At 43.7% G+C, this 19099-nt stretch overlaps 1 protein-coding gene across 9 annotated transcripts in view; it reads left to right on the top strand.

Moving 5' to 3' along the window:
* Positions 1-19099, top strand: part of RERE (arginine-glutamic acid dipeptide repeats) — a 381891-nt gene that overhangs the window by 242018 nt on the left and 120774 nt on the right. For all 9 annotated transcript variants that reach the window (XM_090023240.1, XM_090023239.1, XM_090023236.1 and 6 more), the window contains 3 exons: positions 5045-5093; positions 11835-11959; positions 12871-12970. In XM_090023240.1, the coding sequence (XP_089879366.1) occupies positions 5045-5093; positions 11835-11959; positions 12871-12970 (274 nt within the window). The remainder of the gene's footprint in view (positions 1-5044; positions 5094-11834; positions 11960-12870; positions 12971-19099) is intronic.

The raw sequence follows: 19099 nt of genomic DNA, 5'->3' as shown, positions 1-19099 counted from the left end.
AAATAGAACCTGCCCCAGGAGCTGTGGGTCTAAGTGTTGACACTGGGATTCAGACGAGCTTATCTTATCAAGGCTGGGCAGTGGAGAGAGGTGCTATGTGTGCTTTTTCCATTTGCCCCTCAGTCCTGATCGGCAACTCAGCCCTGTGCTCCCAGTCTGGGGCCCTGCTCAGCCCTAGCAATGTAGTTCAGTTGTGATTTGCAGCGCCATTTCTGAGCCCTCTGCTATACTTCAGACCTGCTCTTCAGCACCCCATGGTGCCTTAGTCCTCCTCACCCCAAGCAATATAGGCTGGGAGTGAAAATGTCCCTGCTGCTCCCTCACTGCCTCTTTTCCTGAGCAATGCCCAGCGATCTTGCCAAGCTCTGCCGAAGTGGGCCTGGTCGGCTGCAAGCCAAAAAAAAAAAAAAAGACTAACCCAACAGGGTTAAAACTCCTGCTTTGATCAAAGTTAGACCTGAACTGAGATCACCCTCAATTCCCCTGCCCCTTCTCTCCATCCTTTCAACAGTGGTCCACTAACGCTTAGCACTATTCTTGTACCTTTGAACTTCTTTCATTCAGTGGCACCCCTTGGGTTTGAATCCTCCAGCCCTCCTGGTGTCTTAAAATGGCAAGGACAATGCGTTATTCAAGCAAACATCCCATCTCTTCTTTCTGAGCTGTTCAGAACAAGCCTCTCCTGGATTAGAGAATGCCAGTGCTTTGCCCTGCTCTGCTACGGATACTTCTGCCTTTTTGATATTCAGTCGCAGGCTTCCATCTCCTTTCTGTCCAGCCCCTGTTTACTTCATAGAATACAATGTTGCCATGGCAACAGGTTACTTTTCAAAGGGAACATCTTGTCATTATATTTAATCCACTGCAGCTGAAGAGGACTGAAATATTAAGTTGTTGTTGCTATGGATACTGCTTTGTTACATCAGTTTCTTTTGTGTCAGATTTCATATACAGTGTTGGGTCCTGTTTTCCCCCCCCCCTCCCCTTTTCTATGGAATAAACAGAGAGCGCCTTTCCATTATTATTGTAATTGCTCTCCACCAATATAATTTGGCTTCAAAGTTTATGATACATTTTAGTTTCCATCGCAAGAATTTTCTTTCCATTTGCAAAACCTTTCCTGGGGCGGTGGAAATTGGCTAAAAAGCACCCAGTGGATCTGTGCATTGCTGCAGGGAAGTCAGCTGCGCCCCGCTTTTACTGTACAGTGCCATCAGAAAGAGCTCTCTGCCCTTCCAACGAAATAGGTGGCATGGCAGTTAATTTCTCCCCTTGCCCCCATCCCACCTTTGCCCCTCCAGGAAAAAAAATGGCTCTTCCATTTCCCCACATACCTTTGGGGCACATGGTATCTACTGAGGAAACTGGTAGAGGAATGGCAAACAAGTAGCAAGAAAATACAGGAAGAGACCTCATATAGAGAGAGATGTGAATAACAGTGGTTGAACGGCCCTGCTGGCTCCCCCCCCCCAGCGCCATATGAATGCACTTAGGAAAGTGGGAGCAAAGTTTTGGATTCGGTGTATGTTAGCAATTATTTGTAGAATGCTGGAACATATAACATCCCAAGACTTTTATATGAAATGTTTTATTATGTACTGTCAGTGTAAAGCCAATGAAGGAAATGGGCAATTAGAGAAGAATTGCATTGCTACATTTCTTTTAGAATGAATGCAAGGTTAAAATATTACCGGGTTTTTCTCTAGGGCCTTTGGCGTGTTTGGAAGTTATCTGTAGATTCATATCCACGTTAGCAGTTTTGCTTAACGAGTTTTTGTTTTAACAGTGTGGAAAAATGAGTTTGTGAAACTGGTTGTAGGCCATGAAAGCAGTGTCAGTCTGGAGCACAGTCGGGAGTGTGTGCGCGTGCACATGCGTGTATGTACATTCATGATACAGCTTTTGCTGCAGTCAGACATCCTAAATTTTGTCCCATTGAAACTTGCAATTCCATTTCAGTTCTGGGTTTCTTCAGCAAATCTTGCTAATCCTGTTGGACTCTGTGATTGCTTTTGCAATGTGATAAAAGCAAATTGTGTGTTCTCCACTGAGCGCTTGCACTCGGGTCTCCAGCAGCGAGCAGCCTCTGCCCGTTCCCCTGTTTTAGTAGCTGCTCTGGGGATGCATTTCCTTTTCTCTTTAAGCTTCAGTTCTGCTTATCACCCTGAGACCTGGCTCAGAACAGGCATTTTTCAGATGCAGAAAGGGATCTGTGTATTTTTGACAAGGAGAAACCGATGCCTCCAGAACAGCTTAGCAAATTTTCCAGCTCTTTAGTGCCTGATACTCGGAGCATTTATTCAGTTCTGATACGTGCAACAGCAGCTTGACCCCATTGTGCAGGAGCGATATGCAAAGTGGTGTGTGCACCTTGCAGAATGAGTGGAGAAGCTAAGACCCTTGTGCTGATTGGAGCAGATAGGCTGAGCAAGAGCATGGCCAAGGCTGCAGCTGAGGCTCTTTTACAGTGCTCTTTTAAGACCCCATAGAGTCCCTCTTGCTAGACCTCTTTCTGGGCACTGAGCCATAGTGCAGAAAGGTGCTTTGGAATAAAAGAGTGGATTTAGCAGCTTGTTTTTCTCACTGTACCAAGCTGTGGGAATAAAGGCGCAGGATGGAAGAAAGATTAGGCAGAGCAGCCCTTATTCTGTCTCCCTGAGAATATTGGTTCCTTTTTTTATTGTTGGTTTTTTTTTTTAATACAAAAATCTGTTCATGTTTCTTGCTTTTGGTCTGGGGCACCCCACCTGACAGACAATACCTCAGCAAGTGGGGAGTCTGAGTGAATCTGACCCTCAGACACAAAAATGCAGTTTTATAATGAATTTGACGAAGGAAGTGGGAATGCCTGTTTTCCCATTATAAATCCCTCTTCTCAAATCATTTTTTAGGTTGATTTTTTTTAATTGCAGCAGGAAATAGCATCTTAACAACAAATAAAAATGTACATCCAATTAATTGGGGAATTGCTTTTAAAAAAAATCTCATTTTAGATGATAGGTAGCTTATTCTGAAGCCATGAAACGAATGAATTTGAAAATGTGGGTGTCCTATATTAAAGCCATAGTTCTGCAAATATATACCATGCATATCCTGAAGAGATGCCTTTGAAAAGGGGAAATACAGTTTTGACATTTACTTACTTCCATTTGGATTCCAGTGGGTTGGGTGGGGGGGAGTTTTGACACACTTTTTTGGTATGTATTTGTGGACTGTAGAGAAGGAAGCATTTTCTAATGATGTTAAAACATGGGACCTGGATCTGAGAGTAGCCACCATATGTGATGGCTTTGTTCTCTTAGTCTCCTCACTCTATTGCCATGTTTTCCCACGTATACAAAAGAGAGATATGTAAGCTTCCCTGTCTTACCAAGACATTGAGGTTCAATTTGTTAATCTCTGAAGTACTTTGAGATACTGGCATGGGGGTTGCTCTAAAAGTGCATGTGGCCACCTCAAAAATGCCTTTGATTCTTAATGGCCTTTGTGACTTCTGATGATGCTAGTCTGTTTGATCGGGATATCTGTGTTCTAATACAGGGTTAAAATCTACTGTCTGGGTTTTCATTTATAGTATTTGAAGAAAGTTTAATTTACCCCATTTTGCCTAAAGAGGCCACTGGAAAACACAGGAGTAGTAACTGACCTCATGTACCGGTATCGTTCCCTACGATAGCTAAATAATAAAGGTCCATCCTTGCTCTTACTTTTGGCAGATGATTCAGATTAAGCTCTTCCATTTTGCTTCCCAGTGAGTTTAGCATTTGTTTTAATATCTTGCAACTACTGAAATAGTTCGCTCAAAAGTGCGTATACCTGCATTTAAATAACGATGGGTATAGTTTGTGGGAAGACCACAGGGACTGCTGTGTTTTCTCATAGTGTATATTCCCAGTATATACAGGAAGATATATGAATTAATGCAGCACATAAGTAACATACTGTTCTTAAAATGAGACCTTGCAGAACTTCAGCCTTTGAGACATTTAAAGCTCTCTGAACTTTGCTGTATTCCTTAATGCTTCTCTAGGGGTCCTGCAGCGCAATGCAACCTTCCTAGCTTTGGCTGCATTCGGATCCCACAGGTACATCTGTAAGCAGGAACCTTTATTGAGTAGACTACAGACGTCATTTTTCAGAAGGCTGAACACCTGAGACACCAAGCAAAATTAGTGGCAGTTCTGGGGAGCTTAGCTTTCCTCAAAATTGAGCTGCATGTGTTAGAATAGTTTTGCCAAACATGGCCCTAAAAGGTGGGGTTTTGCCAGAAACCCAGATTCTCAGTTTTGGTGCACCTGTCCTTTTTAAGACACATTTCTGATATAACCATCAAAGAAGAGAGGGGAGAGGTGAGGATGCAGATGCAACTTTCTTGGTTGCTTCCAGAAGTGAATAAAGAAATCATCTCCATGCTGTCAAAATAAAGTAAACTTTTTTCATTCCTGAGCCACTTCCGTAAGAGCATAATGCTTCCGTAAGAGGGTAGAGAGAGGTGGTAGGAGTTTTCTTCTAAAGCATATGATGTTGGCACTTAGGCTGTTAACAGCAATGGTGCAATCAGTATGTTGCTCTTTAGAGCATAAATCTCTGATGCTTACAGACTGATTAAGGGCAGTCCAGGATTCACTGGAAGTTTGTTGTTTGCAGCTGGTAAGCCCTGGGACTGGGATGCTTGGGATTTGAGCGCCACAAATTGGAGGTAGGCAGGTTGACTGACCATCATCTCTCATCCTTCTTTCACTGCTGCCTGGATAGGTGGCACAAAGAAATGATCCTGTTAGAGACTTGCTAATGTGGTAGCTGCTTGACCAAAAATTCCAGATGCGTCCTCATTGGCTTTTGCCATTTGCAACATGTCCTGCCCTGCTGAAGAATGTGTCTTCTGTTTTTTGCTTTAATGGTGCATTATTTTTGCTGTTTTTCAGTTTGCATTGCAAACAGACATCAAAAGGCTTTTTTTGTATGGATAGCGGATGTGTGTGCAAAGCTGTGTTACTTGTGACTTTTACTTACTGATTGCTGCTCTTTTTGTCTTTCATGATAGGAGGCTGAACAGCACCCAGGGGGAAATCAGAGTTGGACCCAGCCATCAGGTAAAAAGGGTTTGATTGCATGTTACATGCTTAAATGTTCCAGTGACCTGTTAAAGCCATTGAATTAGTTCAAGGAATATGGACTTAAAATTGTGAATGTTTCTAAGTAGTTAACACGGTTACATAGGTGAGCGTTCTTTACGATCCTTTGTCACCTTCACTTCAGTCAATGGAGGTGTTTTCTAGTAAGTGCTGCTCTTGTAATGACTGTTCCCAATGCATGCGACTTCAGTATGGAGTTGGACTAATAGAATCTGGTCTGCTATTGGAAATGAGGAAAAATCAGTTGATAAGGCATGTTACACATTGAAAAATGAGTGTATTTAGTTGAATTTAACATCAGTTAATCAAACATTTAAAAAAGGAAACAAGATTTACCAAAAGCTTAAAGTTTCATATTGGTTCTCTTAGTGTTCCCATCATCGTATTGCCAAGACGGCAACTTGTTGTTAGCTTTATTGGGTAAGAAGTTTGCCTTTGGTCTCTTTCCCTTTTTCATGAGAGTACGCCAGTTGGAACTGTGGATAAATGGAAGCTCCATTAGAAGCAGAACAATGCATTGCAATTTGTCAAATGCAGAGTTTAGATCTGGAAAGCCAGAGAACTCTAACTTCATATATCTGAAAAGGTCCTTCTAGGCGGGGAGGACTGCGAGGGAAGAATATACATTTTTGTAGTGAAGGAAACTTTTTATAATACTGTGTACAGTCCTTTCAGGAACACCTACCTGTTGATGTGCTGTGTAATGATTTCAAGTTTAGCTTTTTACCTTTCCTCCCTCTAAGTGTAGCTCCCCAGGAGTTTGGCCATGATAGGGGCATTAGATGGTTCTAGGGCCCTTGGAGCAGGCCCTAGACTCTGTTGTACCCTGTCCATCAACTGTTCTGTTTCTTCAGATCCAGCTGAGAGCGGGTGCCTGTGGTTCTTCACCTCGGGTTTCTGTGCTTTGCAGTGTATGTGGCAACAACACAGCCTTCAGAAAAAAGAAATATTGTTTATATTAAAAGCAGGATCAAAGGAACACAGAGAAAAGAGGATTTTAAAATAGCAGTCTACACGCATGTCTATCTTGACTAGTCTTACTGTTCCAAAATAGCACCCTTATCAGGCCTGCCTTCTTCAGACAGTTAAATATGTGCCAGTCTCTGAGCCTGGCTCACCCTGATGTCTTGACTGCTTCTTGAGAGTGCCATTTAAAACCTGGCAGTGTTCATTTGATGTCCTGCGTTAAGCTACCTCTCCTTCTGTCCTGGGAGTTTAAGTCTGAGCCATTCTTTCTCCTCCCCTTGTTGATTTTTTTTTTTTTTTTTTTTTTCCTGACAGCTTCCTATTAAAGTCAACCGATATATTCAAAGACAAACCCCCTAAATAAACAAGTCAACTTACTATATTCATAACTTATTAAAGAGCAGGTCCAAATCCATCATAATGGCTGTAAGGGTTAGTGGAGTCCTTCTTGTAGACAAGTCATGAACTCAACAAATGACAGCATGTGCATATACTGTCACTAAAACATTTTGTTTTACCTCTTCTTATTGCTTGTCGTAGTGGGTACTGGACAAAATCCTGTCTATGAGGCGTGGATTTTAACCTTGCAATAAGTTTATTGGTGTAACCCACTCAAGCAGTTGTAGTACTGGTAACTAGGGCTGTGTGAGGCTTCGGATCTGGAGAAGCTTTGAACACTTCAGCATTCGAAGCAGCATGTCTGGATCGAAGCACTGGCTTCATTAGGCTTTCCAAAGCAGTTCAGAGCTTCCCAGCTGCTTTGGAAAAGCTTTGGAGCCACCTCAGAGATCCGGCCGTTTGGTATAATAGGGAATCAATGAACTATCTATAACCGTGTTGGTTTTTTGTCTGATTTGGATGAAACTTGCAGGGGTGGTAGCCTCTGCTGAGAGCATGGGCCACCATCCCTGCAGCTTTCACTCTGCTGCGCCTTAACACACACAGTGTTACCCATGTCACGAGTTTTGCCTGTTAGCAGCTTGAGGTGCAGTTTCCCCCAAGCCCCTGCACTGATTTCTTGAAACTTGGCAGACTTTGTGGCCTCAGCAGGGGCTACACCCTGCAGTTTTCACCTCCCTGTGGTGTAACACACAGGTGCAGTTCCCCCCGAACCCCTGCACTGATCTTCTTGAAACTGGGCAGGTTTCATGCTCTCAGCAGAGGCTGCCACCCCTGCAAGGTTCATCCAAATCGGACAAAAAACCCAACAAAGTTATAGATATTTCATTGATTTCCCCATTATACCCTATGGCCGGATCTCTGAGGCGGCTCCAAAGCTTTGGAGCTGTTTCGGCCGGATTGAAGTGGGAACCCGGTCCGGAGCTCCGGATCGTGTTGCTGGCATACGAAGCGGCTGGATCCGAAGCTGGATTGAATAGCTGCCTACTTGCAGAGGCCCTGCTGGTAACCTGCCCATTTTCAAACCAACCCAAGTGACAAAGGACTTTTCTCACTGTTAATAATTTGGCTTCACAATATATTAAATTAAAAAATGAGTTGGTAACTTTGGGGCGCAAGATCTGAAAGATTATCAAAAGATTCTTCATGTTCATGCCTTTTTCACATATAGGCTTGTATGTCTCATTTGCCTTTTGGAAGAACTTTATGATCCAGTTGATGTTTGACCTTCTGACCCTGTAAAGGCAGAGGCGGTTTAGATGTTTATGGTACAGAGGCTGTGATGCCATTCTCTGAGTGCATTACAGGGTCTGTTGCCTGTGGGAAATGAAAAGAACTGGGAATCTATTTAAAAAAAAAAGCAAACTGAACACTACTGGTGCCTCAGTCAATTTGGGCTGTTAAAACAGAGTACGAAAGTGGGCTAGGATGAATTTCATAGAATCGGGGTCAGAAGGGACCTTGTAGATCTTCAAGTCCGACCCCCTGCCTGGGCAGGAGAAAAACTGGGCTGAAATGACTCTAGCCAGGTAGGCATCAAGCCTCTTCTTAAAGACCCCCAGGGTAGGAGAAATTTGTACGATGACATTTCTGAAGAATTATATAAAGTCAGAGATTGCTCTCACTGATTCTAGGTTGTTCTTCTTCATTAACAGTAGTGACTAGTATGTGGCTATTTCCTTATCAGGTTTCCTCCGAAATTCTCATAGCCCTTTGTTACCTCCTTTATTAGCTGCATTTTATAGGTAGAAAAACTTAGGCACAAAGAAGGGTTAGTAATTTGTGATGTGGTTTTTTGGTTGCCCAACTTACGAGACATGTAAGATCCATTCTCAGACCTGCTTTGTGCAGCAGCTTCAGTAAGAGTTGTGGATATTCGGCACATGCAAAAATAAGGTTCCAGTTGGGCACCTGAAACTAGTAGGCAATCAGGACTCGTAGTGGAGATGATATCTTTTATTAGACCAACAAGACTTCTTTGCAAAAAAAATTCTTTTTTGCAAAAACCTTGTTGGTCTAATAAAAGGTATCATCTCAATTTGTAGTTTTCAGATGAATCTAGCAGGTCAGGTTTATAATATATCTAGCTGTCCTGTAGTCTTAATCAACCTGCTAATTCAGGTTGGTCATTGAGGATATGTACTGAGGATTTTTAGATGATGGAAGACATGAAGACTGTAAACTGCTTTGACTTCACTGGGTTTTTAACTGAAGCTATTCATAGTTTCATAGTTCGTAGGGTCGGAAGGGACCTAAGCAGATCATCTAGTCCGACCCCTTGCCATGGGCAAGTAAAGGATGCTGGGGTCAAATGACCCCAGCTAGGTGGCTGTCTAGCCTCCTTTTGAAGACCCTCAGGGTAGGTGTGAGCACCATTTCGCTTGGAAGTTGGTTCCAGCTCTTAGCCGCCCTGACAGTGAAGTAGCGCCTCCTGATGTCTAGCCTGAATCTACTCTCAGTCAACTTATGGCTCTTTTTCCTTGTTACCCCCGGTAGTGCTTGGGGGAACAGGGACACTCACATAGCCTGCTGGTCCCCTTGGCAAGTTTATAGGCGGCCACCAGATCCCCCCTCAGCCTTCTTTTGTGAAGGCTGAACAGGTTCAGGTCCCGTTGCCTCTGCTCGTAGGGCCTGCTCTGCTGCCCCCTGACCATGTGGGTGGCCTCCTCTGGACCCTCTCCATGCTGTCCACATCCCTCCTGAAGTGCGGAGCCAGAACTGGACGCAGTACTCCAGCTGTGGCCTGACCAGTGCCGCATAGAGGGGGAGGATCACCTCGTTGGGCTTGCTCGTGATGTATCTGTGGATGCAGGACAGGGTGCGGTTGGCCTTCCTGACTGCATCCCCACACTGTCGGCCCATGTTCATCTTGGCATCAGTGATGACTCCAAGATCCTTTTCTGCCTCTGCACTGACGAGAAGGGAGTTCCCCAGCCTGTAGGTGTGGTGCTGGCTCTTCCTCCCCAGGTGCAGCACCTTGCACTTGTCCATATTGAAACCCATCCTGTTCTTGTCTGCCCACCCCTGTAACCTGTTGAGATCTAGTTGTAGCCTGTCCCTCTCTTCTAGTGTGCCCACGTCTCCCCACATCTTAGTGTCATCTGCAAACTTGAACAAGGTGCTTTTCACCCCCTTGTCCAAATTGCTGATGAAGATGTTGAACAGTGCAGGCTCGAGGACCAAGCCCTGGGGAACCCCACTGCCCACATCCCTCCAGGTGGAAAATGACCCGTCCACCTCTACTCTCTGGGTGTGGCCGTCCAGCCAATTTGCGACCCATTTGACTGTGGAAGCCACGGATGCCTAATTTTTTAATGAGGATGGGGTGAGAGACAGTGTTGAAGGCCTTCGTAAATTCCAGGAAGACTACATCCACCATGACCCCTGCATCCAAGGCTTTTGTGACCTGGTCGTAGAAGGCCACCAGGTTGGTCTGACAGCACCTGCTTCGAATGAACCCGGGTTGGTTGCCTCTGCTGGCCCCGCCCAGATGTGGTCCTGGATAATTTTCTCAAAGTTCCTCAGGGTTATATTGAATATTGAGGTTGAGGATTCCCCCATTTTTTCTTACTGAAGGCCAGACCAGGGACAGATCCAGAACTCCTCCTCTGCTGGTGCTCTTATCAGTAGACAATACTTTCTTTTTACGTAGATTGCAAGATCCCAAGAGCAAGAGCCACCTCCATGTCGGTACAGAACCGAGTGCTGGTGGCGTTGAATCATGGCATTTGGGTTCCTAAGTTCTGTCATGAAAAATAATGTTTTGTGGTTGCATCAGTGCCCAGCATTACAGTTCACAAAGGTAGATAAAGAACAGCCCAGGAGTCCTATCTGAATGCCCCAGTTAGTAATTTAGTAGTCTTTTTTCCGTTTGTTTGACTATTTTATGAACTGACCCATTCAAGAGGTGCTTTCTTGGGAAAGCAGTGATGAGGAAACTTGTGTCTAAGGCAGTCATTCTCAGTCCGGGTGCCAGGGGCACCCAAGCTTGCTGTGAGACCCTTTGAAAATGTGCCATGAGATGTAAGGAAATAAGCAGAGGCGTAGGCTCAGTCCTTGCCTGACCGTTCACCTGCTTATACTACCTGGCACATCTGGAAGGAGGGTAAGCAGCATAATAAAGTTAGTTTTTGAAATGGGGTGCTGCTCAATTCCCAAAAGTTATGGAGGTGTGCCTTGAGCCTAAAAAGGTTGAGAACCGCTGTTGTAGGGCATAGAACAATGCTAGTTCATTGAAAGCACCTAGGGTGCTGAGAACAGGTGCACTGAATGTGTTGGTCTCATACCAGTCTCCACTGGAAGCAATGACCGTAAAGTCTGCTTGTTTTTCCACAGCAGAGAATTGCAGTGACCTATCCATTTTTCCTAGGAAAGAAGTAAAATAAAGTACAGATTAAAGAGGAGAACATGAAAGACATCTAAACCTGTGACTTGTAATTACTGGTTATGTATAAATATTGCCTTTCAAATATGTTTAGCATTGTAACTGTAAGAGGTAATTACAGGGCTTAAAAGCTGTTTCCAAAAAAGCTCTCAACTATCTCATCCTATTGCTATAGATGACTAAAAAGATGCTAATTGGGTCTCTGGATACAGTGTAATACTTGTTTAATGGCAGAGTTCATTTCACCAAGCTATCTTGCTTTCAGCAAATTTCCTTAGGTCATTTAGAGGTTTTAATGATTTACTAAGAATTTCTTTGTAAACGCACTAAATGTCAAATGTGTGGGTTTTTACTGAGGAGTTAAAATGGAATAGATACCTCCCAAGGTAGCTGTGTTCTTGCCTCCTTTCATATTCGTATATTTTGTGCATACATTTTATCCTGCCAAACAGCGGTTAGAACAGTTTCCCTTTGACAAGTGGAAATAGCTTGTTTGCCCCTGCAATTGAGGTTAAACTATCCCACAACGTTTGTGCAGGCGCTTTGATTTTTAGATGATGGAGGACAATGTACCCAGTATGAAACATTTTAAAATGACTCCAGGCTGCAGCACTTCCATTGAGATGCTTATGCCTGGAATATGTGGTGCAAAGGCCTCGCTGCAAATAGAAAAAGAGAGGAGCCTACCTCTGATTGTTTGCTGGCAGATGTTGCTGTTTAAAAGAAGGGGTGGGGGGAAAAGATGGCAGGACCAATAGATCCAAGTGAGTTTGGCTCCCAGATCTACAACTAATTTCCTTGGAAATCTGCAGCAAGTCTCTTCGCCTTCCTTTTACCTCGGCTTCTCCTGTAGGTGCATTTGGGATGAAAGCTGCTTCCCTCACAGAGCTCCTCGGCTTAATCAGAATTAAGAATAACGATCACACTAAACTCTGTCTCAATTTTCCTAGGCTAAGCTTCCAGATCTGCAGCCATTTCCTTCCCCGGATGGCGACACAGTAACACAACATGAAGAACTTGTGTGGATGCCGGGGGTCAATGACTGTGACTTGCTCATGTATCTCAGGGCAGCAAGGTAACTAAAGCCAAAATGCCCCTAGTTCCCCCAAGAATCTCAAGCTGAAATGTGGACTGTAGCACATGACTATTTGGGATAAAGTCACCCTATTACAACCTCTTCCAACAGAGCAGGGATTTTGTCATGCTAGAAGGTAGCAAATTTGCTTTGTTGGGCAACTCCAAAGGTTTCTGGAGGCACAGTCCTCATGCTGGCCTGTCCCTTTGGACTCGGGGTGTGTGTGTGCAGCATAGATAGTGAGATAGTAGCTGAAGTATGCAGAACGATTAATACTGTAAATGCGGTGGATAAATCCATTTTTATAGCAGAGAAGTTCTTTCCATAGTAAATATTCTCTTGTCAGCCATAGCATCTATTTCTAGAATTTAGTTAAATATTAGCTAATCAGTCAGTTGAAACATATACTGACACATGAAGATCAGGTTCCAAAAATAGTGGGCAGGCATTAAACTGGAATGTGAGTGGATAAGAAGTCATTCTTCAATTGTAATAAAATAGTGACCTTGTAACCTACTCTTAAGCCGGCAATCTGGCTTAGAATTAATGGAACTAACATTGTCATGAGAAGTCAGCTGGCCAAAACTGTGCCTTTGTATGTATTTGTGCTAATTGAATCACCTTGCTGATTGGGCCTCAGAGTGCTGTCATGTGGAATTAAATCATGATGGTGTCAGCTTAGGTTGAATTTGAAACATTTTTACACAGTTATTCAATACCAAAAATAGCCTGATACCAAAGGCATGCAGCGGGGCAAAAACAGTTGGCTCTTCCTAGTGATCACCATGGCAGGTGGGTCTGTGTTACGTGGCAGAATTGCAAGGTCCTGAGAAGAATGTTTTACCTGCTTATTGCTTAATGTGTGCAATTAGAGGATAAAGTATTTCATTTTTGTTTCTTTGACTATAAAGGAGCATGGCAGCTTTTGCAGGCATGTGTGATGGAGGATCCACAGAAGATGGCTGTGTTGCAGCATCTCGTGATGACACTACACTCAATGCACTCAATACAGTAAGTATGTAGAAGTACGGACTCAAAGACTTCCCTCCTGTTGTTGCATCTGAGGGCTAAATAATGCATTTATATAGATAAAATATTTAGTAGCTTTTCACTAGAGCCATGCTATGAGCTCATCAGTAGGCTAGGGCCAGATTACCTCTATGCTGTTGAACACCTTCTAGGAAAGTTTGCAAAACCTAAATACTCTCAGGTGGCTTTAGAAAATGAGTTGATAAATTAATATTCTGTGTTTTTAAAATCTGCTTTTGTGAATCTTCTTGGATGAATTAGTTCCCTCTATAATGTGTCCGTACTGTGCCTGACCCAACCATTGTCCCTTTCAGTCATCTTTCTGGCTTTTCTGAGTGAACAAAACCAGTATCTCATTGAGAGGAACTCATTGTGCACTCATTTGCCCATTGTCCAAAGTAGTGTATGTGAGGAGACTGTCCTTTCTCACCTCTCTCAATGCATTTTTCATGAATCTCTGCTTGGAAGGATGTGACTAGATCTGGGTGCTCAGCCCCTGACCAGAGCCAGATCTGGCTTGTGGAACCTTGTCATCTGGCCTGGCGGGCTACCCAGGGGTCGGAAAACTTAACATCGAGGGAGCTATGGTAGTGTTAATCGCACTCCCCTGCGGCCGTATTTCCAGATCCATGGGGAGCCCAGCAGGCCTGATAATGTGGCCCTGCATACTTGATCAGCAGCATGGGGCCATGGTATTGTGGGGCCCAATCCAGGTGTGCAGGGTCCAAACTTGACAGATCCGGTCTGTGGATTGGCTCCGTTCCACTCATCTAATTTGCCAGGCTCAAAGGTACTGCTGGATTTAGATCATCTTTCTTACTTTTCATGGTCATAGATGCATATATACATGTATACGTTCTCTGTTCTTAAAGTCCCGCAAGTATAGTTGAGGTTATAACTTCTAGCACTGGACTCTATCAGTACAATACTTCATTTCATGTAATTTTGAGTTTTAGGTTTAATTTGGTAGCAGTCTTTTATTCCTGCCCTAAAATAGAAGCTGAAAAAATAGCCATCATGCCAAGACTTCTCTTGTTGATTTTTCTCAAGCTAAATCATCCTGGTGTTTTGAAGTTTCACCATGAGTGTTGCCTGCCTTAAATGTTTTTCATCTCTGCTCTTTCTTTTTCTTGGGTCTTTTAAAAAAAAACCCAAACCCATCCCAAAACAAAACAAAAAAAACCCTGAGAGGTGATGGCTTAAAATTGGCACTGCCTTTGTTTGCGCTCTCTATTCAGAGTTAGATCTGTTGACTTTAATGACAGATTACTTCTGTTTTCTTTAATATCCTTAGTCCTGCAGAGCAAATCCAGCAGGAAATGAGTACCGTCAGGTTATTTGCTGAATTCCAGTACTTCACACCTATGAAAGTGCACTGACGAAGGTGCTGGGGTTTGTGCATGTGTGAAGTTCTAATTAGACAAGACAGAATTTTTTAATGGTGATCACGTGAGAAGTGGAAAGAGCCAAAGTTGAATTTGCAGGGATGCAAACTAGAAACTGGCAGCTGAGCGGATTTTATGTTGAATTACCAAGAAGTGGTAAACGTGAAGCCTCATGATGTAGTATCTGACGAGGTACTTCTAGAAAGATGAAGTGCATTTTAGGAAAGGTTACAGTGAATGGAGGGGACTCCAGGTAAGGATTTGTTATTGAAATAATAACACCAGATTTTCTTTCTCTTCTTTTTTAAATTCATGCAGACACTCTGTATTTTTTGTTACATTGTATATGCAGATCCAGAATCCTGTCCTGCCCACCACTGCTTACTTTCTTAGGTTATGATGGGTTCTACATTTGCTGTTACTACCCGGGAAATATATCTGGGAATCATTGTAGATGGCTCACTAAAATGTTGGCTCAGTACTCAGCAGCCATCAAAAGGCAAAGAAAATGTTTGGAATGAATAAATAAAAGAGGAAATATCATGCCCGTTTATGAATCCACTGTGCATCCGTACTGTGAATATAGAATAAAGAAAGAATATAGAAGAACTAGAGGAGGTGCAGAGAAGAGTAACAAGGATGATTAGTTGTATAGAGGGACTTCCATATGAGGAGAGACTGAAGAAGCTGGACCTATTCAGGCTAGAAAAGAGATGCATGAGGAAGGACATAAGGGTTTACAAAATTTTAAGTGATGAAGATAAAGTACATAGGGATTAATTATTTGCTGGCTCTCATAATACAAGAATTTGGGGTTATAAAATGAAACTAGTAGATAGTACTTTTAAAACTTACCCAAAAAAAGACCTTTTTCTTACAGTGTGTAATTAAAGTGTGGAACTCGTTGCCACAAGATGTAGTGGAAGCTGAAAGCTTAGCCAGATTCAGAAAAGGATTAGACAGATTCATGGAGGAAAGCTGCATGAGTAGCTATTGAGAATGGGAGTGAGGGATTCAGCTTCTGAATCAGAATTTCTTAGACACTAAGGGCACGCCTATACACATGCAGGGAGGCTGCTCCAATGCACTGTAATTACAGCATGTCGGAGCAGACTCATTGCCGTGCTCCAGCAGACTCCAGTGTCGTGTGTGTCAGCATTCCCGTGCTGAAACATGGTAGTGGGGGCATTTTAAAGTGCCCCTGCCATCATTTTTCAGTGCAGATGCGCTGATGCATGTGACGTTCTGCGGGGTTTAATTAGAGTGCCTTAATTAAAGTGCTCCCCCACAACTCCCAGAGCACACCTGTAAATGGCCTCAGTGCTGGAGGCTGTAAGAGGGGAACAGTGGGGAAAAAAACCTGGTTAGACCCTGTTCACTTTACATTTCAGCATCCAGTCTTAGTCACTGTGTGACACAGGAGACTGGGCAAGATGGACCTACAGTCTGACCCAGTGCGTTCTGATTTTTTTGGAACAATGTTATAAGCTCAGAACCCAAAAAAGTTAACGGACAGAGTTTGCCAGTATGTTCCCTTTTATTGCTGAAGAACATTTAGTATCAGGTAGCACATCTGGGGTGTTTCATGAACCTTTGTCATCTCTGAGAAGCAAATGTTTTCTGCAAGTATTTCCAAACATTTAACTATTTTAAATAATATTTATAAAATGTTTTGATTACAAACTAGGGCGAAGTAAAGATGAGAAGCAAAGCAAGAATTGTCCCAACAGCGAGCTTATATACTTTTTTGAACTTTGGAGACACATTAGACAAATGTGTCCATGTCTTCTATGTCAAATTTTTCTTTAACCATGGCGCACATGCATACACTCACAGAGTGAGCCTTCAGGACAAGTTCACTTCTATTCCACTGAGTGAAACTACTGACTCAAGACCTTTATCAAGCCGGGCATATCTCTGAACCAGGCTTAACCAATTTTTACCCAACAATTAGGCATTTTCTTACCTGTAGCTAATTGGAAGACTATTTTGATGAATTCTCTTTGCTCATGAAGTAACCCATCAAAAAATTCCTACATTTTGAAGATAGCCTGACTGGTATAATTTTTGCAACCGCTCATGATGAGCGAGCTATGCTGTGTTTACATTCACATTCAAGCTGAAGTGTGCATTTTTATTGTGAAGATGATGCTATCTGTCTTATGTTAGCTTGTGAAAACCATTTAGAAGTTTTTTTTTTTGGACATTTTGCATTTCACTCAGCTTTGACAGTGAAAACAGACAGTGGTGTTCCCTGCCTGGTTTCATGCAACAGGCCAGAATGTGCCAGTCCTTGGGTTTAAAACCTTCCATTACAGTATTTGTTTAAGAAAAAGCAAAGCTATTTAATTCCTCTTGTTTTTACAGAGTTTCTTTAAAATGAAAAAGACTTAAGCAGCATTCACACTTGAATTTTAGTTGCGACTTCTTCCCTGTTTGGCTGTAGTTACATCCTAGTGTCTTGACCCATTTTGGTATTGAGGGGAGGTTCAATGCTCTTCTAATACCTGGGTTCTTCCTTGGCTCCTCTCCTGAAGAGAGCAGTATGTAAACGATTCTCCGGTATTCAGTAACTATTGCAGTTAAAGGCTGTATTGCGCATCCTCATCAGTTTCTTAGCTATTTTACACTTTATTTCCTTACTGTCTCATGGGGTGGATGCCATCTGGTTCTGGTAGCTTACTGCTCTCGAGTATTTTAAGTTGTTCTGTAACTTTCTACTTAGAGACTCAAATCTCCGTTAAGGCCAATAATCACCAAAGAGCTCTTGGAATTGGAGTTTTTCCCCCTTGTCATCTATAATAAAAGACTAATGCAGCAAATTCATTTAGCTTCACTGCTTCGCTATCTACTTTAATTACCCCCTCTAATCCCTCAGGGGTCCAAAGAACCTGTGGTTGCACTTGCAGTCTCCTTGCATTCTAACAGACATGAATTTGTCATGATATATTTGGTTCACCTGTTTCTCTGATCGCTTTCCCTTTGTATTTGTAATATTCACTTTGCCTGTCAGCCTGTCTATTTTGAGTCAGTTTGTTGATAGCACAAGATTTTTTCTTAATTAAACACAAACCCCTGGTTTACTTCTTGGTCAGGCTAATTTATCCCTCATTTTGCACAGTATCTTTTTAGATTACTTGGAGTACAGATGTCATCTGTGGCTTTAATGTGGTGGTTTACATATCTCCAAGCTAGATCTTTACACCTGGCAGCTGCAAATCCTCCTCTTCATAAACTTAAAGTCTTAGAGGTCAGCACTACAAAGCTGTCCTTTATTGATCCATTATTTGTATGGTAGTCATGGATGCCCGGAGAAGTTCTTGTAGTCACCTCCCACATTAATTTCAGTCATCTCCTAGGAAGGACCTTTTCTCTTGTGGGCATATTGTTCTAACTTTTCTTCCTCTTGATATCACCTTTTCAGCCATGCTTTTAGACTTGGTAGTTCCAACTAAATATCTTGGCTGCATGTTAGATTGGCTTGCACTCCCAGAAAGAGCACACCAAAGCCTTGATCTTTATGCCTTTTGATAAATCACTAAATTTTTGTGCTGTTAACTCCATTATCTCCCTTGAATGCGAGTCTTGGAGGTACGTTTTTGGAGAAGCCTCTATACTGGTGTGGGCAAAATATGGCCTGTGGGCCAAGTCTGGTCCTCCAGGCAATTCCAGCTGGCCCACTGAGTCCCTCCATAAGCCCTGGCCCTTGCTGCCCCCTGCAAGCCAGCGCCTCTATGAAGGAGGTGCACCTCTGGGTGCTAAGCAGCCAACCCCTGCCCTAAGCCAGGAGGTACTGGCAACTCGGTGGCTGTTCCCAGCCTCCCTGCCTGGGAGAGTGGGAATTCAGGTAAGGGCCTCACTGGGCCAGGGCCTCCGACTGGGGCAGAGGGGGCTGGGAGCATGGGGGAGCCATATGTTACGGGGTCAGGCTGGGCTGGCCCCCCACACTGCAGGAGTGCCAGAGCAGTGGGCTGTGAGGCTGGGTCAGGCTGGCCCCACATGCTGCTGCCATGTGTGGCCACAGACTTGGACGGCAGCACGGGAACTGCATGTTATGGGGCTGGGTGGGGCTAGCCTTGCACCCTGCCACCAGGTGTGGCCAGGGACCTGGTCAGGAGTGCTGCTTGAGGGGGTGGGGCTGGCCCAGCACATTGCCATCATTTGCAGCCAGGGACTTGAGTGGGAGCTGCATTACAGGGCTTGATGGGGCTGGCCCTGCACGCTGCCACCACCGGCTGGGGACTGGAGTGGGAGTGCGGAGAGCTGCGTGCTATAGGACTGGGCAGGGCTGGACCCACTTGCTGCTACTGTGTGTAGCGCCAGGGACTTACACACTCCAGAGACTCTGAACTCACCCCCCCCGCAACCCCAGACACACCCACATCCTTCCTCAGCCCCCACACACACTTCCCCCCCACCCCTGTCATGCCCATACACACACACACACCCTGTACGCAAGATGCAAGAGTAAGGCTGTATTTTGAGCTGTTATGCAGTCACCTCTAGATACGCTATGCAAACACATATAAATCAGGACAATTTTATAAAAATAAAATCAAGGTAAGTTATTGTAGATGATTTTTTTTTTTAGTATATGATTTTTTTTCAGGTTTCAAGATGACAACACCCCCCAGCTCCCAAAAGGAGTACTTTCAAGGCAAGGGGAAGGACTTCTGGTGGTGGGGGTCAGGGACAGGACTTTTGATTCCAAGGTGGCAACCTGGGG

The sequence above is a fragment of the Crocodylus siamensis genome, chromosome 12 (assembly GCF_052110815.1).
Source record: "Crocodylus siamensis isolate JL-2025a chromosome 12, ASM5211081v1, whole genome shotgun sequence".
NCBI lineage: Eukaryota > Metazoa > Chordata > Crocodylia > Crocodylidae > Crocodylus > Crocodylus siamensis.
This window is presented reverse-complemented; position numbering and strand designations above follow the sequence as displayed.